We start from the raw sequence: 24,498 nt of genomic DNA, 5'->3' as shown, positions 1-24,498 counted from the left end.
TCAGTTTCCCCATGGGCACATGGGATGGGGGCTGTTAACCCCACAGAGTGCTTGTCAGTGGGAAGTAGATGAGGCGTAAAGGGCTCTGTTTATTAACCATGACAGTGTTTCCTCTGGGACGGCGTGAACCCACGTGCTTCCAGGTCAGCACGTCATACACGCCTCCAACAAGTCCCAGATGTGTCACACTCCTTTCCTCCCAAGCTGGACACCAGGAAACAGCATTCACCTCCTTTCTCCAGGTGAATAAAATATTTAGAAAATTAAATGAAATTAAATCTGTGTAAATGAATCACAAAATAGTGGGATGGGCCTAGGGTTTGCAAGGGCTGTTCAGGAGGATTTTCACATTTTTTGTACTGTTTTGTACCCTGAATGGTCAGGGCACCTCAGCTCTGATGATAGCTGGCAAGACAGGAATTGGGGTGTGTGTGTGTGTGTGTGTGTGCACACATGCGGGCACAAGTGTTTCCTCCCATATGTGAAGTTAAATTAATTAGGCCATACCAGGTAAGTAGAGGGTAAATCAGCCCTACTATTTGGACTCATAAGTTCTGGCACCTTCTATAAAAACACAGGAGGAGCCCTGGCCAGTGTGGCTCAGTTGGTTGGAGCGTCGACCCATACGCCAAAAGGTGGCGGGTCCAGTTCCCAGTCAGGGCACATACACAGGTTGCAGATTCAATCCCTGTTTGGGGAACGAGTGGGAGACAAACTGATCGATGTTTCTCTCTCACATCAATGTTCCTCTCTCTCTCTCTCTCCAGCTGCTGCATCTTCAGAGTCCAATGCAGTGTTGACACCAAGGCCACACTCCTCCCAGGCAGCTCCCGGCCAGTGTGACCGCGGTGGGAATAAAAGAGCCAGGCCATTCTTGCCCCATGGGGATGCCTCTACTTCCCATGGGCCTGGCCAAATCTTTTTCAGAACCGCACCCCAGTCAGAGGCTCTCACCCACCCCCTCCTTCCCTTCTGGCCTTGTCCTCAAAGACGTTTACCGGCATCGTGGTGTGAGGCTCTCCAAGTCTGCTTCACAGGGGTTGCTCTTTTATTTCTAATTCTGTCTTGCTATCTGCTTCCTAGAGGACCTGGACTGACATAGCCTAGAATGAAGGTTCTGGAAATGTTAGCCATTACTGTCACAATAGTTACGACTTGATTAAACTAATGACTCCACCACCAGAAGACACTCAGAAGCACCTACTCTTGACAGTCTGAGCCGAGTCCCCAGCAGAGCCTCAGGCCTTGCCTAGACTGCGTCTGTTTCTCTGCTCCTGTGGCATCATTCCCAGCAGATCATTCATTCCTGCTTTCCCTAACGTTTCACTGTGCAGAGAGAATTTCAAAATCCCTGGAGGATTTGGGCAAAGCATATTGAAAACTTCAGAATGAGCTGGGAAAATGGGCCTCTGCAGCCTTTCATCTCAGCAAGAACAAACATCCTGGTCCTAAGAGCCTTAAAACGAGCATTGATAAAGGACCACGCTCACTCAACAGAGCCTTTCCCGAGGGAGCTCTGTGTCCATTACGGTCCAGCTAGTAATCAGCGCACGTGGGACGCTGATTAGTCTTGGGGGGGGGAAATGATGGTCAAGACAGCAAGGGGAAGACAGAAGTGTCTGTGAGACACTCATCAGTCTGCAGCCCTAAAATATGTCCATTAGAGCACATGAACCCTTCTTGGTGGCAGGTACCATAAATACTGTTGAGAGACTGTTATGATGACAGCCACAAACTGCATCCCCCCGAGATCTAAGAGGCTGGTTCCAGGTCAGGGACCATAGACTCACAGAAAAGCTATCAACGATATGATGATGGCTGTGATGGGATGTTATTGATGGTCTGCTGACTGCAGCAAAGAAGCACCTGGAGGTCAACAGCAATTAGCTACTTGATAAAACTGCTTTGGAGACGCTGCTGCTGCAAAGATAGTCACAGGAGGCACAAGGGACCAGCAATCGATCCCAATGAAGCCCGCGGCTGCTTCTCTTTCTGAAAGCTCTTCTTCCGTCAGAATTAAAACTATGAGACTTTGGTCCCATCCGAAGGAAGGGGAAACAACTTTGATCTGAATACTCACATAAGAGCCGTGGGTATGACGATCACCTAGGTGGACCCTGGCACACTCAGGGGTCAAGCACAAGACGGAGGAGAGGGGAGAAGAGGTGAACCCCAGAGATGGCCACAGGTTTCTCTCAATTCACAACGCCAACAGAGACTGGGGCTCGGCACAGCTTTGTAACTGTAAATTTTGTGTTTCTAATAAAATAACCTAAACAAGAAAGAGTCAACCCCATCACAACCTCACAGCCACCGCCTTTGAGGAGGGAAAATTACATCTAATCACTAGGAAAAACAAATGGGGTTGTAGTTACCCGTCTTTAGTACTAGGTACTCAATTGTGATTTCCACTCCGGGGAGATACACCTCCTGTACCAGCAGCAGCACTGGCTTAGGAATGTGCCAGACCTGGGCCTGAAGCGTGGCTCTGACCCTCCCCTACCTGTGGCCACGGGCAAGTTACTCCTCTCTCAGAAATTCAGTTTCCTCTTCTGGAAAATATGGATCAGAATAACTACCCAACAGGATTCTGTGAGACAAAAATACCTTCATGTATGTGAGAGATCTTAGCATCTTGTCCTAACAGATTTATTTAAAATCAACCGCAATCTATCACATCGCAGGTGACAGGTGCACAACCCAGAAAGGAAAGTTGCTGCCCTATGTTTACCTCTGGGCCTAAGACATAAGAAGGGTTATTTTTTACACACAGTTGTAACATCTCGCTTTAACATTAAAGAGTCTTGGCAGCATCGTAACAAGGCCACAAGATGGCTGGGTAACTTCATCATAATAACACAAATATCTCATCATTAATTTCTTTATTAAATTCTGGACACTGTTCTGAGTACATGGCACTGATTACTTCATTTCATCCTCAGCACTACTCTATAAGTCGGGACCACTATTCTCCCATTTTACGGATTAGAACACTGAGGCCCAGTGAAGTTGAGTAACTTGCATAAGGTCACACAACCCACAAGTGACAAAGGCTAGACTCATATAGGCAGTTTGATTTCCAACCCCATGTTCTAACAGGAATGCCAAAGATGGGATTTCCGGAGGAGCTAGCAAAGCTCTACTCCTTGACCTGGGTGGTGTTTGCCATATATTTTATTCATGTGGTTTTCTGAGCCGGTTGTATTTTATTTAAAAACATTTTAAAGTAATAATATTAGTAGCTAAAATTTTACCACTTGATGTTTTGGGCAACAATTGAGTATATATTTTGCATATCATGTGTTTGCAACCAGAGGCACAGAATGATGGCTCTGTAACATTGTAGTCACATTGGTCTCGGTTATTTTGGACAGTGGCACAGAAGCAAATGGAAATTGTCTTATAATCTGTGGTAGGAGGTGCTGTTGTTCATTGGAGTCCATTGGAAAAAATGCAGAAACAGTATAAGGAAAGTGTTTTTATTTTGTATCCTGAATAGCCTCCACCTGACTCTGTATTTTTCTCATTTATTTGTTTCTCTCTTCCTATATTTCTCTCTTAATTTCTCTCTCTTGCCCTTTATTTCATTTCCTCTGCCTTCTCTTTCTCTCCTCCGTTTCTCTGCTTAGCCCCATTCGCAAGCCGTGGTGGTCCCCCCTCCCTGTCTCTCTCTTCTTACATAGAACCTGAGACCATGTCTTCTTTATTTATTTAATATTGTGATATTTTATTCAGTCTTCGTTAAATGGTTGAATGGCTTATGTACAACCTTCTCTCCACTCCAGAAACCACCCTCCTGGATTAAGTTTCCATGGACACAGGTGCCTTAGCTATTCCCGGTTAATAAAAAGCCTCTGTACTTTATGGAAGCTGAGGACTGGAAAGGTTACTAGGTCACGGCCTTAGAAGAAAATGAAGTTTATCGGAGCGTAAACTGCCCGAGCTCATCTGCTTTCTCCCCACTTACCTGCTCTCTTCCCTCTCCTGCAGGCTCGTCCCAGAGAATCGCGGGCCAGGGCTGAGCCCCGCTGTCACTAAGGACATCTCCGGAGGGGGAGCATATGCAGAGGCCTCGGCACTGCAAGTCCAGATGGGCCCTCAGAGGCTAAAACCGGCCAGAAAGATCGTCCCCGAAGCACAGGATCTCTGGCCTTCATCCCCATAGCTAACTGGTGCATCAAGATGTGACCCACAAATCTGATTATGAGGCAGGAAAGGCATTAAAAGTGCCCTTCTCCCTGCTAAAGAGACTCTGCATTGTTTGTCCAAAGCTGTCTACAGGGTGTTCCTCGGTGTACAGCACGGTGTGTTTCTCCCACCCTCCCGCTGATAAGTACTGGGTCCTCCAGCGCTTCCCCCATCGACGTGGCCCAGACCAGATCCTCAGAATTCATGGGGGGGCCTGCCTGCCCCAGGGCCCCCGAAACCAAGGCTTACCCTATGGAGCCTTTATAACAAACCCTAGTCCCCGCTCCCCCACTTCAGGCTATAAGACTTCTCGGTCCTGTGTGGGGAGGCACAGCCCCATCAGCGCCCCGACGGCCCCGCTCCTCCGGCGGGAGCGGCGAGTACCTGCTGGCTGGCCCTGGGATCGGCCCCGACCGCCTCCTCGGGTCCTGAGGACTCGGCCTCCTCGCTCGCTTCAGAGCAGGAGTCGAACGCATCCGCATAATACTCCTCGGCCAGCAGCGGGTCTTCTGGGATCCCTGAAACAAAGGACAAACGACAATCACGCCCCACTAGTCACGACAGTTATAATGAGGCCAGGGTCCCCTGCCTTTTCCCTGAGGTCTGTGTTTCGTTTGTACTGACAGAGCTTCCATGAATCAGCTTCTGGAAGCATCTGGCTGAAAGTAATAAATACTCAGCAAAATGAAACCAGCAGGGGAAAGGAGAAGTGACGGTGTTTGCAACCACATTTTTAAGATAGGGGGAAGAAAAGCGATAAATAAGAAGAAATGATCTCCTTGAACATCTTTGGGCGAGGGTCCTTATTACAAACCAGGGGGAGCAGGAGCAGGGGCGGGGGCGGGACCCAATAACACGCCCACATGAAGTTTTTGCAGAGGAAGCTCTAGTGGAACTGTGCCAGCACTCTACCTGGGAATTTATTTTTTTAAAGAAAATATTGGTGGTGAGACCAGCCGCGATGGACAGTATACACAGCAGTGGCGTTTTGGGAAGCTGAGGAAAACGTCATGATGTTTTCTAACAAACTATGAGGGCTCCTGAGATGAAGTTTACTCTAGGGTCCTACTTACTCGCATGCATACAGGGCACTGATTCAAAAACAGAGAGAAAGGAAAGGAAGAAAAGACCATCCAGGAAGCTGAAGCCAAGCAGTGGCTGCCTCCGTCACTCATAATGTTGTTGCTAACTAAGAATACAGCTGGCGCTTGTAACGGCCTTCAACCAAGAAAGACCAAGGATGGATCACAAAGCAGCAGTGATACCAACTCCGCTGTGCTACTGGGAGCCTGGGAATAGAGAAATGTCCTTGGAGACCGGAGGAAATTACATGATGACTCCCCAGCACATTAGAACTGTGGGCACCGTAGGCTTTGCACCATACTCTGACTTAGGTAAGATTATTCTCCTAAATGGTAACATACAGCACTGTTTTTCAGCCTATTGCTCGCAGGGTAGCTATGAAGATTCAATAATAAGATTGTTACAAAAGCATCTGTATAGGAAAATTTTACACAAATGTTCACTTAATTTCCACACCTGTAAAAATGGACTTTTAACAAACTGATTCCATATTCTTTAGAAAGTAAAATACTAGTGGCTGTAGTGCTCCCTGACAATGAAAGACTTTAAAATCTTTGCTATTTACGGTTTCCCATAAAACACAAGAGGCAGTACTGTGGAATCAAAACTAGTTGGCTCAAAAGACAAAAATTACATATATTCAAAACTCCCTTTGCCAGTTCCTCAGCAAGGGGCCTGTTGTGAACCTCATAGTTTCTCCCAGTGACTCAAACGCAGACTGTTTTCCCTTCAGATCACTGCTTTTCAGCTAGGCACCAGATGAAATAGATGGTTTGTATTGGGGGCAATGCTTTCTAACATTCTTTATTCCACTCACATTCACAGTGACAAGAAGATCCCAGCAAGAGAAGTGCATGAAAATTAAGAGAGGTGCCTTCAGGTCTCTAGCTTCTACCTCAAGTAGAGACTTAAGTTTGCTGAATGGAATGGTGCACAAAACCATATGACTTCCCACCCCTCCCCCTCCCCTCCCCCTCCCTTCCCCCTCATCCCCCCTTCCCCTCCTCCTCCTTCCCCTCCTCCTTGAATTTCAGTGTCACTTTCAGAGAGTCATCCATTCTCTCCCTCCCTCTCCCTCTCCCCCATCCCTGTCTCCTTGAATTTCTGTCACTTTCAGGATCATCCATTCCCTCCCTCCCTCCCTCCCTCCCTCCCTCCCTCCCTCCCTCTTCCCCTCCCTCCCACTCCCTCAGCCTCTCTGACACTCATTCATATTTTCTCCCTCTTGCTCCCCCTTTCTCTTTATCCTCTTTCTCTTTATGCGTTCCCGCTTCACCGCCTTCAGGCAAGAACATCTGCTTGCAAACTTGACTGTGATACAGTAGGAAATGTCATTTATATTGTTACCCACTACACAGAACTGTGCCTATATTTGTGTGTCGTATATAAACATCTTTATAGTTGAAACAAAGTTTCGTGCCTCAAGATCTACCCTCACTATATCTGCACTCTGGTATTCTGCACTCTATTCCATTTATCTTTACATGCCAGTTGCAACTTGCTAAGCTGATTTCTCCACAATTTGAAAAACACAAATTGATAATGCTGGCTTTGGCATCAAAAAAGACCTGCATTTAAATCAAGCCTCTATCATCAGCTCCAAAACATAAGGCATTAAACTTTCCGCACTTCAGTTTTCTCATCTGTAAAATGGGGATAACAGTACCCATCTCATAGAATTGCTGTGAACATTAAAGAGTATAATTGACGCAAAGCGCTCTGCACAGGGTAGGTACCCAATAAATGCTACTCACTAACATTTCACCTAACAGCCTGTACTTGCGCCTGTGATGCTCAAAAGCAGGAAGACACATAAACATTAGATAATCATAAGTATATATCGAGTTTAAATTTTTGAAATATATTTTAAATAGAATCACTTCTCAAAATTCATACATTACCCAACTCCGATGGGCAGTAAGGACCCCTCCTCTCTCTGGCCTCGCTCCTGCTGCCTCCAGGGGGACCCTTGCGGTTCACCGCTCTGCTCTCCCACTGCCTTTCGGGCCCACTGGCTCCACCTGGGCACCCTCCCCGCGCCTCAGAGGGAACCTCTACAATAGGGATTAGCCAGCTTGCTCCGTAAAGGGCTGGAGAGTAAAAATGTTAGGTTTGCAGGTTATACAAATCACTGTAATAACTACACAACTCTTTGTGGTCCGAAAGCAGACACAGACAATACACAAACACGCGTGGCTGTGCTACAGTGAAACCTTCACAAAGCCGCAGTGGCCGGATCACGCAGCTCTGCCACACACGCAAACCTTCTCCTGCTAACAGCGAGCCCTCCCCACAGCAGGTCCCTCCCTCACCAAGGACCCCTCCCAGGAAGGAGAGAGGGGAGGGAAAGACAGGCCCGGGAGGAAGTGCCATTCCGCCACCAAGGCCCAAGTCAGGAAACAAACTGCCATGAAGCCCTCTCCAGTTTTTCTTACGCCGTCAACTTGGCCCAGCTCAGAAAAGGGATCATTTCCAAAGGGAAATGTCAAAAGGAGTGGAAGTCTGCTCCAACTGCGCTCATCAGGCAGTGCGCTTTCTGTACGAGGCCCAACGCGGAGCCTTCTTCAGCCTGGGCGCATTTCCCCCGTGACGAGGGAAATCGGCCCGTGATGAAGAGCTTTCATTTCCCCGCACCCTGAAGTCAGCCTGCACCCAGCACCCGGGAGCCGCATTCCAGATCTCCACGCTGGGCGTGCCGATGCGGTAACCCAGTGACGGCTGGAGAAAAGGAGACGCAATCGCCCTGTCCTGGAAGAGGGGGCTCTTTGTCACATCCTTCAATTAAGGCCCAAATAAACCCCTTCCTGTAAGACTTAAGTGAGCACGGGGATCACCGACAGGGCGTGAAAACCCAGAGTTGCTGGCTCAGTAGGTCTCGGTGAGGCCTGAGAAACTGCATTTCTATCAATTTCCCAGGAGAGGCCTGTGCAGCTGCTCCGGGGGCCCCACTTTGAAAACCACTGTTCTAGGGTGTGACTGGTTCAAATGAAAGTGCCGTCATTTACTATATAGAAGCACTACAATAACGTACGTAAGACTCCATGATATCTCTACATCTCACCACCTTTGTACGTTAGACAAAAATAGAAACAAGCTTTACTTGAGAAGAGATCTAATGAGGCCATCAGTTGTCTCAGCCACTCACAGTCTCTACGGAGTTACAGAGCACTGCTCCCATTTTACTGACGGCGAAGAAAAAAAGCTATGAGCAGGTAGCAGGAGGGAATGTTCGTTTTCTTAATAGTTCTCATACCAACTCTCAGTGTTTAGAAAAATACCCGACAAGAGTTCAGGGGGAGAAAGCATGATCCCTTCTGCCAGAGACAAGAGGAGGGCTTCGGCCTTACTCCAGAAAAAAGGTGGGGAAGGGCAGTGGAGTGGGGGCAGTCAGAGACAGTGAGAGGGTGGAAGGTCGAACGCTCTGTGAGATGCTGAACTCATCAAACACTTGGCTTTGGTCAAAAAGCTGGGTTTGCCGCCTGAACCAGTACGTGCCAGATGGAAGCCACCGGCCTTCGTGCATGAGACGGAGAGGGAAGCCTGAGCAGCAATTTCGAAGAAAGCTCTGAACAAGCGGCAGTTTGAGCAAAGCTTTCGAATCTCCCAGGGACAGAGGCCCAAGCTGCCGGCCAGGTGGCATCATTACTGAGAGGTAAAAGCAGTGTTCAGACGTAAAGGGCCAACAGCAGGACTAGAGATAACACTCTTGGGTAAGAGGCAACCTGTCCTCCAGGGAGATAGCTGGATTCCACCAAATAGATAAACATCACTCCTAAAAGCCCAGCCCTCCATTCTCCTGGGAGCTAATAAAGGTACTCAGTCTCTCAGCTCTGGGCATTTCTTCCCTGAATTATTAGAAGAAAAGAACCGACTGGAACTTTGCTGTTTCGGAAAAGGCATTCTGTCAATTTCTAAACTTTAACATACGTTGGATTGTATTTTTCCTTTTTGATTTGTAAAAGCCGTCTCTCCCCCACTGTGAACCACCAAATGGTTTGTCTGAGCTACGCGGTGAGTCATCGGCTGGGCCTGGAATACAGTGCTTGTGGTGTCCTAGTTCCCCTCGGCGTCATTAAGATTGCTCACTGGAGCTCAGAGCCGGGAGGCCGAGCTCGGAGAACGGTGATCATTATTTCCCATGATGAATCACCGCCTTTATGGAGACCATGGCCCCTACTCCATATTCCAAATGGCTGCTACATCTCTTCTATTCCATTACAAGGAGCCCTCTTCGGGGCCCATGGGAAATGACTGGAATTTTCAATCACCATAACATCAGTAGGACTGGAGGCTCGCAGCTGCGTATTTGCTCAGGAGCATTTTGAACCAATATTCAGTCCAGGGGAGAACAGGAGCAGCCCCCAGTGAAATCAGCACACTCACACTCTAAGGGACAACGTACAGTGCAGGTATCTTTTACCACTCAGCTCTTGCGATCACCTCCAGGCTTCAGCCTCCACCCCATCTTGCACACGCTGTCACAAATCTAAAGCACTCACCATGTTACTTTCCTCCTTCAACAGCTCCCCCACTGCCAACAACATTGAGTACAGAATCTTCAGCTTGGCAGCCATGGCCTTCTGTCATCTGGCTGAAAACCCACTCCCCAGACCTGCCTCCTCCCTCTTACTTTCCAACTTCATTCCTTTAAAGAGCTCTCCTTCTAGAATTTCCTTGTCCAATATGGTAGCCACTAGGCTTATGTGGCTATTTAAATGAAAATTAATTAAAAGGAAACAAAGTGACAAATTCAGTTCCTCAGTGACACTAGGCACATCTCAAGTGCTTGAAAGCCACCTGTGACAAAATTATAGAACATTTCCATCATCACAAGATGTCCCATTGCACAGCACTGCTATCAAGCGTCCTTCCTCTATTTATCTAGCCCCGCATGGCTGCAGCCTCCCATTTGAATTTGTCGAGATTTCTTTGAAGTCCTGGGATGTGGGTCACTTCACCTCTCTGCTCTTTGTTCCCCCCGGCCAGTACATTGCCCACCCCCTCAAAAGATAAGGTGGAATCACAGACCCTTGGAAGTCCTCCTGCCCTCACTGGACTTAGCAAGGGAGAGACAGCGACTTAACTCCACCCCAGCCTTGAGTCTCCTCTGCAAGTTCCAGGAGCCCCTTCTCATCTGTAAGGTGCCTTTTCCCACCTTCTTTTACACAGTGTCTACAAGTAGAGCTTCAATAGATGTCTGGCTCTCATTATGCATCTTAGACAAAGGCCTAAGATGAACCTCCCAGACCCTCGCAGTGGAAAATGTGTTTCACTGCAGAGCAGAGCTCCAGTCCACTTTGTTAATCATATCACTGACTGTAAGTGAAACTAAACCTCAAATACAATTTGTTTATAAACTTGGTGGGGGGTGGGGTACGGCGGGTGCTGTCACAGTGAAGCCTCTGCCTTCTCTCTTGTTTTTTTTCGGCTGTGTTTCCTCATCAGCAGAGGCGGGATGTATCGGATCACAGTTAGCAATTTGGTTGCTGGCGGAGAGAATACCTTGCAAGCCATATGGGATTTCCTCTCTCATGAAACCCTCCTCCACCCTTGTGGAAAATTGGAATGTGGCTTTGGGGGAAACAGGAGGGTGGGAAAGTAAGCAGGGGCCTTGTGAGCCAATTTTACAAATGATTGTGGTTTCTCCTATTTAATCACTTGTAAAGCTCAATTTAAAACATAAGCAAAATTCACAGTTGAAAGTGGCCTGATAATTGTTACCAAAATATTTAACTAGAGAAGACAAATTTATAAGAATTTAACAATGCAAGTAGTGTAAGTATTGTGTTGCTTCACTCAATAAACTAAAGATAATTACTTTAAACAATGGGGCCGGGGAAATTATCAGTGTTAAAGTCAGAAACTGTTATGAATTTCTGACTTAGGATCTGACTAAATAGGATCCTAAATGGCCCTCTAGATAACCAAGAGAATCTAATAAATCTCGACAATGGGAGAGGTGCATATACAGAAATACAAGTCTGGGCCCATCAGTGCTTTTGCTGTGTGTTCACCTAGGAAACCAGAATTGTGTTTATCCCATCAGTACATTATGTGCCTTTGTCAAATGCACCTAAAATAATTTTGTATCTTCCCAAGAGAAAATTAAACAAAACGGGACTATATTCATTGAAGAATGTAACTGGGGAAACTGAAATAGAGGTTGCTCTACGTGAAAATTCATCCGTGTTGACAGAACGATCCATCTGAAGACAGGCTCTGCAGCTGTGCCACCAGGGGCGGAGCACACTTACTGTCGCCACAGCGCCCTGTGCCTGAAGGTTTTATTTCCCTGGCGGTACGAGCTGAAAGTCAACCTGCCCTCAAGAGTTGCTTGCATTTGCTGATGCTACAGCTCCCCCAGGACTATTTTTCTCAAAAGTCGAAGAGTAACACAAAATACCTTACCAGACAATTTGCAACTTATTGGAGATTCCTCAGTGATGAAAAGCTACTGTGCCTGGCGGGGGCTGCAGCCAGGCTTTTGAGCGGTTGACTTAGAAACTCCCCAACTCTTTGGGGGAAGGTGTGTTAAGTAAATGAAAACACTTCACCACACAATTACCCCCGCAGGAGGCCCCTCAAACAGTTTTAAGACCTTGCAGCCACCTACTTAGCACATAAAATGATGTCGATTAGAGCGCAGAGGTGCGTCCCTCAGCAAGGCTGCGGGTTTTTATGGCCATCGCAGCAACACAGGCAGCGTTACTTGTGCTTATTAAGGGCGGCACGCCCGGAACATGAACATGCGAACAGCAGGATTTACCGGAGAGCGGCCTGCTCGCGGAAGGAAAGGCGCTGCTGCTGCTCCATCGCCCCTCCCAGCTTGTCCGAGGCGTTTAACGGGGCAGGACAGGCGGAGAGCTTACTCAGGACACCCAGGGAGAGCTCCCGCTACTCTTGCAGGGCCTCATTTCCTGCCCAGAAGAACAGTTCTCAAAGAGTGTTCCAGGGACCCCTGGGCATCCCGGAGAGCTTTTCAGGGGAGTCCAAAAGCTAAACTGCTTTCATAACCATGCTAGGATGTTACTTGCTTTTTTCACTCTCACCCCCTCCTGAGCACACAGTGAAGCTGTCCAGGCACTGTATCATGTAACATCATAACGACTAAATGCAAAGCAGATATGAGAAACCAGCTGGCCTCTATTAAGCCAATTATTATTTTTTTAATTGTAAAAATGTTAAACAATGCCACTGTAAAGTATAGTTAATTTTCATAATGTGCAATGGGGATGAACCTTGAGGACATGATGCTAAACGAAATAAGCCAGTCACACAAAGACAAATACTGCATGATTCTACTTACGTGAGGTGTCGAAAATACTCAAATTCATAGAATCAAATAATGAAATGGTGGTCGACAAAGGCTGGGAGGGGCTAGTGAGGAGCTACTAAGCAATGGGCATAAGGTTTAGGTCATCAAGGGGAAAAGGAGACCAGGAGATCTGCTGTACCACACCGCACGGATCATCAGCAATGCTGTACTGCATACTGAAAAATCTGGTAAGGAGGCAGATATAATGCTAAATGTTCTTACTACAAAATTAAATTAAAGAGTTAACTTTTAAAAAAATATATGTTTTTATTGGGTTTTTTTTAGATAGAGGGGAAGGAAGAGAGAGAGAAACATCCAGGTGAGAAACATTGACAGGTGCTTCCTGTACACACCCTGTAAGGGGATCAAACCCATAGCCTGGGTATATGCTCTGCCTAGGAATTGAAGCCAGTGACCTTTCAGTGCAAGGGAATGTGCTCCACCAACTGAGCCACACCAGCCAGCACTGTGTTATACTTTGATATGACTGGCAGCACAGTAGGTTTGTTTATACCAGCATCACCACAAACATGTGAGTAATGAATTGCTCTACAGCTTTGCATCGGCTATGATGTCACGAGGCAATTGGAATTTTTCAGCTCCATTATAATCTTACAGGACCACTGTCATATATACAGTGTCTTGTTGGCCAAACTGTCATAATGCAGCACATGACTGTAATTAAAATTTGAATTTAAATAATCTCATGTGGCTAGTGGCTATCAAATTAGATGGCATAGTTCTAGACAAATTCTTTAGTGTATGCTCCTCAAATCAGCAGCAGCAGGGTTTGTTAGAATTTCTAACAGCAGCAGGGACCTTGTTAGAAATGCCAATTCTTGAGCTCCATCCCAGACCTACTGAATCAGAAGCCCTAGGGGTGCAGTCTGCCAGTGGCGCCCTGATAAATGTTTAACAACTGGTTCTTAGGGAGAGAGAAGCCCTGGTTAGTAGCATTTGCTGATATTCCTGGTGTAAATACTCTTATCATAGTTGATTTCAAGCTACCCACATATCACCATCAAATCTGAATCAATGAATCTTGTCAATATAATAGGAAACACTTTTACTATAATGCTACTGGGTGGAATTTTGAGCTGAGAGATTGACGACTGCAGGAGTACAGTGTACTGAGAGTAAAAAGTAAGAGGTGAGGTATGGAATGTCATCAAGGTGGCTCCAAGAACAGTGGCGCTCTGGGAGCGGGCGAGAACATGGCCTGGGAACATGTCAGCGCAGTCAGGACAGGGACCCGCTCTCCTCATCAATAACACAGAGCTAATGGGGCCAAGGGAAGCATTCAAAAAATTTTTCAAAACCTGCTTTTTCTTGACCCACAGTCACTTCTAGCCCTCTTGAGTATACTAGTAAAATTTCTCATCTAGGGTGCCATGAATACACAAAGATTAGTCGCATTCAAAATGTGTAATCTCACAAAGAAAAGGAGGCTAGATATATAATTGCAGACTATTTGTTCACATGCAACTGCTAATACAAATTGCCAAATTTATCATATTTTAAAATGGGGTTGCGGGGAGGTGCTGGGCAGAGGGAGGCAAGGGGAGGTAATTCAATTCTATGCTATCTAGAGTCAGGAAAACAGGCCACGTTGAGCTAAGCTGGGGAGAGGAGTTGGGTTTGTTCACTTTTCCTAGACTCAAAAGAAAAATTAACCTGAGATACAAAAACTGTAAAGTCACTTTCATCTCTGCAACCCAAGACGCCCAGGTGCAAAATGCATGAAAGATTGCAGGCACCTGAAAGTCATCCACAAATATGTACTTAGCCAGTAAGAGGTGAGGCATGGAATGTCATCAAGAAGGAACTCCCATTGATCATTTAAAGCCAGAAAGGGAAACCCAGACAAGTCACAGGTCAGCAGGAAAGGAGGGTCAAAGTTAGCTGTGAAGCTGGGTCTGCAGAGCTACACTCCACATCCATATACTGCATTCTCCACGCGGGCGCCAACACACAGAGCGATAGGATGAATTTGTGAAGCACCCTCCCTGCAGCCCAGAGACGAGCTGGCCGGGGGGCTGCAAATGCTGGCAGCATCTCCAATATGCTTTCTTCAGACAGACACGGAAAAGATGAAGTTTTCATTATCCAGCTCACAGACAGATACACTGCTATGAGAGGTGACAATCACTTTGGATCTTTTTGTAAGTTTCCTATTCTGAATATTTTTTCGGAAGCAAGAGAAACAGAGACATTGGGAAATGCTGTTAGTCACGAATGACAAAAGGTATTAGATACTACTGTTCCTTGCTGGAAAGCTCTTTTTTCTTTTTCCTGGAGATGTGCTTTCAAAAAATGAAAGAGCTTGACAAGTGAATCTAGGAGGTGCTGATAGTGATTCAGCCCTCACTGCCACAAAACAAAAGATAAAACCCCTCAATGAAGATCAGGGAGGACAAACGTAAATATCTGTCACAAATACCTAAATTAAAGTCTGCCCTAAACACCAAAGCAAAATATTTCAATCACTCCTGTTGTTACAAATCAGCATATGAATCAAAGACGGTTATTGGACTGAAAGCTGACGCTGTCCGATAGAGCTCTATTCGTTTTCTATGGCAGCTTAGCTTCCTTTGGGCATCGGACTGATGCCCTCCAGGTGGTGGGTACATGAGCCCTGAGTGCAGCCGTGAAATGTCCCTGCATGGAAAACAATTTCATCAACTAAAGGAAAACCGTACTGTGGCATGTCCAAAACACTGTCTGAAGCATGCATTATATGAGGTTTTAGTCTATTATATTTTGTGTTCTATCCTACTTTAAAGTCATGATGATGCTTATTCAATTTTCTGCTTAAATGATTAAGTCCAAACCTGAAACACAATAGGCCAAGCCAGGCCACTTAAGGATGTTCTCTGCCCGACCAGCAGGACCCTTAGTTTAATAATTACTGTATAATTTATATTTCGTTAAGGGATGGGCCATGGAATGAAATACAGCTTTCCCAGGTGAGAAACTAATTTTTGAGAGGTCCATGGGTGCTGACTTTCTTTATGAATAACTGATGTTCTGGGGACTGATTTTCCTCTTACCTCTATTATGCCTGCTTAGGACACAACAGCGAAGTGGCTGGTTGGGCAGGTGTTATTCTGCATCTACTTTAATTTTTCATATTAGATATAATCTTTTAAATTTCAGTTAGAGGCACCTACCCAGCTTGTCATGTGGAAGGAACGCTCTGAATTATTAAATATGCCCCAGGGTGGAGAGTCAGCACACCTTCATTCAATATTAGATTTATTCTAATTATCCTCTAGAGCTCAGAAAATTAGGGAGTAACTGCGGAAGTAAATATGAGAGTCAGGTGGAAACACAAATATGACTCAGTGGAATATGTGATAAATACAAAACAAAACCACCATCAATTTGTTTATAAATCAAGCCTTTAAGCTATCAAATGCTCCGGAAGAGGTGGGACCTCTAGGAACGTGGAAGTGGCATTTGGTCTTCTCCAAGGGCTAGCGAGCCAGGCGAACCCACAGCTTCTCTGCCTGGGCTGCCGTTTGGAGTCTGGGCTGTACTACTCTTTGATCTTTTATGCTCAGGTTGCTTTAATGGGAATGAGTCCTTGGAGACCTGCTGGGACGGTTCCCTGTCGTGCCAGTGTGAGCCCTCCCACCATAAAGACTGAAGAGAGGAGAGGAGGGATCTCAGCCCCTAATCTTTAAATAGCCAACTTTCCTCTTGAGAGAAGACCCCAAAACTTCATTAACATCTCTTGTAGAAGAAGACAATGTTGTTCAGTTGATATTAGAATAAAACTCCATGATCATTTTCAAGACTAAGGACTCTGTGTCCCAAGTAACACCTAGAGACTTTCCCGGTTGTTTACTCTCTCCATGACCTCACCCAAGTTTCTCTTGGTCATTCATTACCTAGAACAAAGACTGATGGGCATTATTTACGATGTTTTCTTTTTACTTTCTTTTTCTGAATATCTCATCTATGTTTTTATTTATCAACTTTATTGAGGTATAATTTATAGACAATGAAATATACTCATTTAAAGTATAGAATTCAATGAGTTTTGACAAATATATACATCTGGGTAACCATCACCACAATCAAAGTATCAAACTTTCTGTCACCACAAAGGGATCCCTTGTGCTGTTTTGGAGTCAGTCCCCACCTCCACAACCCCCAGGCAAACACTGGCCTCATTTCCATCATGTAGATAAGTGCTGCTGGCTCTCGAGCTTTATAGAAATGGAATCGTCCAATATGAACTCTTCTGTTTGCACCTTCTTTCACTCAGCATAATGGTTTTGATAGCCTTTCATATTGTTTTATGTATTGACAGTTTATTTTTCATTGCTAAGTAGATTTCCATTGCATGGATAAACTATAAATTTGTTTATCCGTTCACCTGTTGATTGACTCTTAACTTGTTTCTAATTTTTGGTACTATGATTAAGACTGCTAAGAACATTTGTGTACAGATCTTGTAGACACGCTTTCATCTCTCCAAGGTAACTATATAGAAGTGGAATTGCAGTCAGTAGACGTTTTCTTTTCTAAAATTAAAACAATAAAAATATGTCATTGTGTAACGGAGCTTAAATCACTTTATTTTCACTTGGACATGTAAAAGGAAGAGAGGACACCATAAGCACAGAGCAGCCTACAGCCCAGAAACGGAGAGGACATGTGGACTTCCTTCGGGCAAGCAAAGTACGACCCTCTTGGGTCCGAGCTTTCTCCTAGCACAGGGAAGGGGCTTTTTTTTTTTTTTTTTTTTTTTAATTATTGATTTTAGAGTGAGGAAGGGAAAGAAAGAGAGAGAGAGGAGAGAGAGAGAAGCACTGACGTGAGAGAGGAGCCTCGATCGGTTGCCTCCCATGTGCGCCCGGGCCCGGAATCACACCCGCAGCCGAGGTATGTGCCCTGGCTGGGAACAACCCCGCCATCCCCTGGTGTATGGGACAGCGCCCCAACTGACTGAGCCCCTGGCCAGGGCAGGGAATGGGGCTTTTTTGCTCAAGGAGTGGCTGAAAGGAAAATTAAGAGACGACAGCTGGTCAAGCTGTCAGGAGGCAGCCAAGACCTATGCCAGGGAGGCCGCCGCATCTGAACAGTTGGGTTTAGATAGAGCCCTGCGCAGAGTGGGAGTCTCAGACTATTCTAGCTTTTGAAAAAACTCTGTTCTGAAACTCAGCGGTGAGCTGCCGAGATAAGGCTCTAGTGCAACGAAGCGCATGGCAAAAATTAATAGCGTGCAAGAAACCATCAGCCTTACATATGAGGATTTAAATATAAATATTTAAAGGAGCAATTTCTTTAATGTTCCAGTTGTGCTTTCACATTTGGTTATAATAGTTACCCATGACTCTGGCTAGATTAAATCAGCCATAGTCAACTAAACGCATATCAAACTTAAATGATGCCTTACCCTGTCTTCTTTCTAGAGGGAATTTTCCATGCAACATCAAAGATTGATTAAATATTTGGTATAGGAACTTAAAAAATGACTGTAGCCTGGCTGAGTGTAGCTCAGCGGTTGAGCATCGACTTAAGATCCAGGAAATTGCCGTTTGATTCACGGTCAGGGCACATGTCTGGGTTTCAGCCTCGATCCCCAGTTGGAGGTGTGCAGGAGGCAGCTGATCAATGACTCTCTCGTCATTGATGTTTCTCTCTCTCTCACTCCCTCTCCCTTCCTCTCTCTGAAATCAATAAAGATATATCTTTTAAAAAAGGAAAAAAGATGACTGTATAATTTTATTTTACATACACATGCCAGATAAAACAACAACAACAACAAAACCACTTCCTCTGAGTGGTGAACGTCTGAAGTGAAGTCTTCTGAAAGCCAAAGAGAATGGGGAAAATAATAACCACTTCATGGTTCATCAGCACCTCCCAGAATCTCATGCCTGAGAGTTTCCTGATTAAGCTATGTGATCACTCACTCTCCAGTAGTTGTCCACCATCCTTCTCATCAATCATCAACTCAAAGGTTACATTTTCATAGTCCTATTTGTCTCTTTGCAATTTAATATTTAAGAAAGAAGAGAATTTAGAAAATACAACTTTAGAGAAGAATAAATAAAGGAGATGTTTAAAGCATTTTACAAGGAAACTGGCCCCACTAAAAGTACTATGCGTTTTTGGATCTTAGAGCTTATTATGGACATCTAAGTGTGTTTCCTTATAGCTCTTGCTATATGGTAGTCAAAGGAGTAGATCTGACCACTTCCAGTTTGGCTGGTATATCAATACAGAGTCTACCATATTGAAACCTCCGTGACAAAAGACAAAAGGAGAGGTAAGGACACCAGCTTGAGTCTTCTGGTAGCAGCTGGGACCTGTGGCAGGCTAGCTGAGGAGTAATTTGGCTACTATAGCTCACATAATCTGTATAGAGACACACAAATAATCTCTGCCTTTTGAAAGTCCAATTCACTAGACATGCTTGTGTTTCTTGCAAATCTATTGCTCCTACCTACCACCTCCAAATATATACACTTTGATGGAGATGGGGGGAGGGTGCTGCAATAGTAAGCAGCAGCTTTAGAGTCCTGAAGCAAATGAGTTAATGTCTTTGGCTTCCCATCTATAAAGTGAGTAATAAGTACCTTTCGTCCTTACACCCAGAGGCTAGGCCCAGGCTTCTTGATCCTAGGCTCCCCATTCAACATAGTATCCTGAGGCTTCCTCTTTACAGATAGCGCTGGCCCTGCCCTCCTGCAGAGCAGCAAGCCATCCATATCAGGTGCCACCCAGTGGCCTAACTTTCAGGTTTATATTCTTGGAAAGAAAGGCCCATGGAATATTTCTACGCTCCCAAATTCTATTTGTGGAAAATAACAAATAATATATTCAAGAATTGCCTGAAAGGAGTCTAAGATACAAATCCATCTGATATACATATCTGTTTTTCATTGGCATCTGCTGCCAGATGGCCGCCACGACACCATTTTAACAGTTGGCAAATGCCAACCTCAGGAGCATCGGGTGCTAGTCTCCTTACAGCCACAGCCAAAGGAGGCGACCCAAGCTCCAACAGCTCAATCAGGGAGACATCAAATGCAAATTCAGGCTGAGATGATCAGCCAAGCCAAGTTTCACTACTCTCACTCTCACTTTGAGAAGAGAACTCACCTACTGCCAGGGAGAGCGGCTGGCCCATTGTGCAGCTATTCTCGTGGAGAATGCACCTCACAGACCTCCAGCCATGGAGCACATCGGCCAAGGGCGCAGCTGCTGTGCTCTGAAACTCACCCCTGCAGTCACCCAGCGGCTACTAAGCCTCCCCAAGGGCCACTGCCGGAGGGCAGCAGGTACAAAACCAGGCCTGTGACAGCCGGCTTTGCTTAAGGACATCCTGCTGCCTCGGCTGCCGTGGGCTGCCTCAGAGACTAGTGCACGCCACTGAATCTCCCCTCTTCACTTGGAATAAAACTTGAATCATGGTCTGACGGTTCTCAGCCTTTTCCAACTCCTTTCCCGCTTCCTTTCATGCAAGCATTTCCCCTGGTAATATCTTTGTACTTTTAGTCCCAACTTGGCACCTTCTCAGAAGTCCAGACTAACATATCCTTCATTCATTTATTCATCCACCCATTCGTTCATTCATTCATTCAAAAAAATATTTATTGAGCATCTACAATGTCCTGGCACTTTTTCCTAGACACTGGGGAGAGTGGTACAAGATTGAGAAAACCCTACTTTCATAACCCTCCCCTTCAGAGTCATAAAACTACTTTGCTTTCTTGGGCTCTTACTGTGTTGGACACTGAGCTAAGAGCACACCCCATGGCCAGTCTCATTTGTTTTTCAGAACAACCTTTGAAGGAGGTATTATTCTTGTTTCATGGACAAGGAGAGATTAAGTGGCCAGGGGCTTCCCTGACAGCCAGCTTTTTTACTCTAAAACTCATGTTTTCAGCCATTAGGCTATGATGTATCTCTGCTATTGGGTGACAGCTCTGAGCACATTTTTTTTCTGGCAATGATTACACATCCAAAGAGTTGATTTTCCAAAGCCTGACTTCATTTCTTTAAATTTATGAGGCCCAGGAAGACCGTTTACAGAAGAGAGAAACAGCTTCAGATCACTCACAATCCTACGCTGTTCCAGAGTCAGGTTAATGACAACATTGTTTATCCCTACGCACCAGAGGTCCCTCGCCTGGTGCGAGCTTCTGGCTCAGCCTCACTATTACATAGAAATAGAGGACGGCTAACCCCTTCGCTTCTGTGCTTTTCATCCTGGTCACAGCCCAGCTCCAGCAAAACGGGTGGAAGGTGGTCACATACAGCTAGGCCTCTCTCAGAGGCCGGCCAGGCCTACTGCAGGGCCAGCTACCCCAACCCAAGTGCCAGCTGAAAGCAACCTTCTGAATACAATGCAAAGTCATACCGTGGTCTCCAAGGTCAGCTCTGGTGTCCTCTGCACTTGATTGGGGCACACCGGGGTCCCGGCAAGGAATGGGCTGATACTCGGGCACATTCTCTGAAGGCTGGTCATCAGATTCCTGTGGAAGGTGACTGACAACTCGTGAGAAACACGAAAGTAAAGAGCACTACCACATATGAAACATTTTTATTTAGAAGACTGTTTGACAACAAAAGCCTATTGAACCCTCTCCCTTAAACATGTTCACAGTTTCAAATTTCAAGAAGGCAGCTTGGGACACGAGAAACTGCCTTGAATAAATAGGGCAAAACATCTTAACCTCCCAAGGTGAGGCCTCGGTTTCAGGCCAGGGCCAGGGTGAGGCGAGTGGCACGCCCGGCGTGCGGGGCTGAAGGAGACACACGTCCAGGTTCGTGCCTGAGCAGCACCGATCGGTGGCTGAGAACAAGTCCCTCCTTCAAGTACGCACCGTGGGTACCACACGCACCTCACCTCACTCTAGGCCAGCCCCGCTCGGTCTCCTCATCTCAAAAGCTGAGGTATTAATTTGGATGCCTCCCAAATTCACGTCTGGCTGTAAAAGTTCTGTGATTCTATAAATTCCAATTTCCTAAATGAAAGAGACCTAAGAGGTCGCATGAAAGAATTCATACTTCAAACAAAGTTAAATTTCTCAGCTATATCAATAGATATTTCAATAAGGCACTTTGCTTTTCTTTAGTGATGTGTGTGTGTGTGTGTGTGTGTGTGTGTTTACAACCTAGAGCTGATGGTGACTTGCCCTGTTTTCCTTGATGCATGGTCTTATGCAGAACTACTCCAAGAGTGTCTTCTTATTAAAAATAGAAAGGAAAGTTCAAACGAATCCTGAATGAATAAATAAAAGCCACGACACGCTGTGGTGCACCATTTGTGAAAATGCGGTCACAAAACATTTTTAAGAAGTCCGTTGGTCGTGCTGCATAGTAATTTCCGCACAACGTGAGGCTGATTTCGAATTTCCAAGGATCAGCGATAGCACACGAAGAGCTTTTAGAACAAGAACAGAGGCTGCGTGAAATGCACTTTTATGGGTACTTCAGAAATTATTTGAAAATAAGTATTTGGACTCTCAACTGACTGATTTGCAGAGGTTCTGTTTGAGAGGAAGAGACAGAATTATTGTAACGGTTTCTCTTAGAAAGAGGACTTGCTCTGATCTTTGGTTTGTGTTACTATTTCACGTGTGGAGACCTGCTCTGCTAGGTACTTTTCACAGAAACCCAATTCTGATACCTTCCCACTATACATGCCACAGGATAAAACAAAGACTGGGCTTATTGTGTGTATGATGGTAGTTGGTTTTTAAGCTACCGTCTTTAATATGTTTTTCAAAAATTGATTTTAGAGAGAGAGAGAGACAGTGATGTGAGAAACATTGATCGGCTGCTCCTGCACGCCCCCTAGTGGGGATCGAGCCCACAGCCCACATATGTGCCCTGACCAGGAATCGAACCAGCAACCTGTTGGTGCACTGGGTGACACTCAGCCAAGTGAGCCACATCGGTCAGGGCCTAAGCTACCATCTTTAAAGAAACAGTGCCTAACTTGATTCCACATTCAGCTATACTTCAAGGTTTCAGAGTCCAGATCCAGCCAAGCAGAAAATGACTGTGCCCTGGCCAGTGTAGTTCAGTGGTCAGAGTGTCAGCCCGTGCACCGAAGGTTTGATTCCCAGTCAAGGGCACTACCTGGGCTGCAACCGATCCATGTGCCTCTCCCACATCCATGTTTCTTTCTTTCTCTCTCTGTCCCCCTCCCTTCCACTCTCTCTGAAAGTCAATGGCTGGGGGCGCCAATGACTGCAACAATAAAAGGCCCTGCCAGTTAGGGTCTAAAAAACAAAACAAACCACTCCCCTAAATGCCACAAATTCTTTTCATAATATGTTTAAGAAGTGACATAGCCAGCTTGTTCCCTCCCCTAACTCTGATTCTATCGCCTACAACTGCTTTTGAGCTATAAAGAGGTTCGCTTCAGCTGGCGAGAGAGAAGGGAGCAGCAGCCCCAGTGAGATCAGGCAGAAATTAACTCAGAACAGGAACAGGCCCCTCTTCCTTCCTTTCCTCCTTTATCATGTTCTCTTTAGCGACTTGCATCTGATTAATTCGATTCCTTTCTTATACTTTATTTTATCTTTTTCAGCTCCTCAAGGCCTTTCCTTGAGTGTTTAAAACCCTTCAGCCCCTAGGCAAAGTGTTCGGCTGCCCGTTTCCCCTCCTTTGTTCTCTGGATGTCATTAAACCCTCCTCACTCACCTCACACTAGTGGGGTGCTGTGAATGTGATTAAAGCTGCCCCTTCACCGGGCCCCCTCCCTGCACCTGCACCTCCTCCGGGAGGAGTAGAAAGCCTTCCCTCAGGTCACTCCTGCTTTTCTTTCCTTCCCATTAAATGCTTTTTTTCCAAAGGGGTTGTGAGGAGGTCTATTCACAGGTGGCTCTTCCAGGCCTTCCTTCATCTGAAGGTGAACTGCTGTTTCCAAGGGCCCCAGCTCTGTCCGCTGCGGTCCTGGACCAGCAGCATCGGAATCACCAGGCAGCTTGTTAGGAATGCAGCATCCCAGGCCCCACCCAGACAGGGTCTGTGTTTCAACAAGACCAGCGGGTGATGCTGAAGTCTGAGGCACATTGCTGTAGGCCAGAAGAATTTGGAGGAAGGCCAGTTGATTGTGGGCCTGAGAGGTCAAAGGTTTTCCTGAAGAGGAAGTGCCATTTGAAAGGGAGGAGGTGGGGTGCTATCAGTGGGCCAGAGGGAAATGACTGATGCAATTGCACAAAAGGAAGACGGGAGACCTGGACGTGGGGCTAAGCCACCCCGCCTGCAGAGCTGAAACAGTTGGAAGAGGGTACTATTTTCAAGAGCCACGTATCTGCCTGGAGCATTTCCTGCCCCCATCGTCTGCAAATTTAGGAAACGGGCTTCTGGAAAGTTCAGGGCCAAAGACGTTGGTGATACTAAATCTTAGAAGAACAGAGAATGAACCAACATCTCTGACCGAGACAGCATCAGGCACTCCCCCACCCCCACCCCCGCTCCCTTACCCTTTGCTGATGGAAAGGGGTGGCAATGGGAAGAAGCAGGTAGACAATGTGGAGTTGGGATTTCATAACATCTGTGTGAAACCCTCTTTGTCTAAGTTGGGCCAAGATCTGGACTCTGTCTGGCTCCCCTGCTCTATGGGATAATATGTCCCTAACAAAATCTCCTGACATTCTGCCTACATTATGGCCTCAATCTTATCTTAAGTTACTTGAGGATCCCCCAATGACTCTAGTTTTCAGAACTTTGAAACACTTGCAACCACTAAATAATTGAGAAAGGTGAATCACCTCTCAGAGGGAGGCAAAAAAATAAGTGTTCCTAGGCTGTGCCTGGCTGAGTGAGCTCTGCTGGAGCTCCCGCATACCCAGGATTTGGAGCCCTGGGATTACTGAGTGATAGCAGAAAGAGCACCCTCGGACTTCAGGGCTCATCCCCACAGCCTCAGGGGGCTT

At 46.0% G+C, this 24,498-nt stretch overlaps 1 protein-coding gene across 1 annotated transcript in view; it reads right to left on the bottom strand.

Moving 5' to 3' along the window:
- Positions 1-24,498, bottom strand: part of NEK11 (NIMA related kinase 11) — a 132,059-nt gene that overhangs the window by 43,341 nt on the left and 64,220 nt on the right. The window contains exons 12-13 of the mRNA XM_087824618.1: positions 20,967-21,081; positions 4,573-4,706 (exon numbers count right to left, since the gene is read on the bottom strand). Of these exons, the coding sequence (XP_087680744.1) occupies positions 4,573-4,706; positions 20,967-21,081 (249 nt within the window). The remainder of the gene's footprint in view (positions 1-4,572; positions 4,707-20,966; positions 21,082-24,498) is intronic.

This window comes from Miniopterus natalensis, chromosome 15 (genome assembly GCF_054644295.1).
Source record: "Miniopterus natalensis isolate mMinNat1 chromosome 15, mMinNat1.hap1, whole genome shotgun sequence".
NCBI lineage: Eukaryota > Metazoa > Chordata > Mammalia > Chiroptera > Miniopteridae > Miniopterus > Miniopterus natalensis.
The sequence above is the reverse complement of the archived record's forward strand: the minus strand, read 5'-3'. Positions and strand labels throughout refer to the sequence as shown.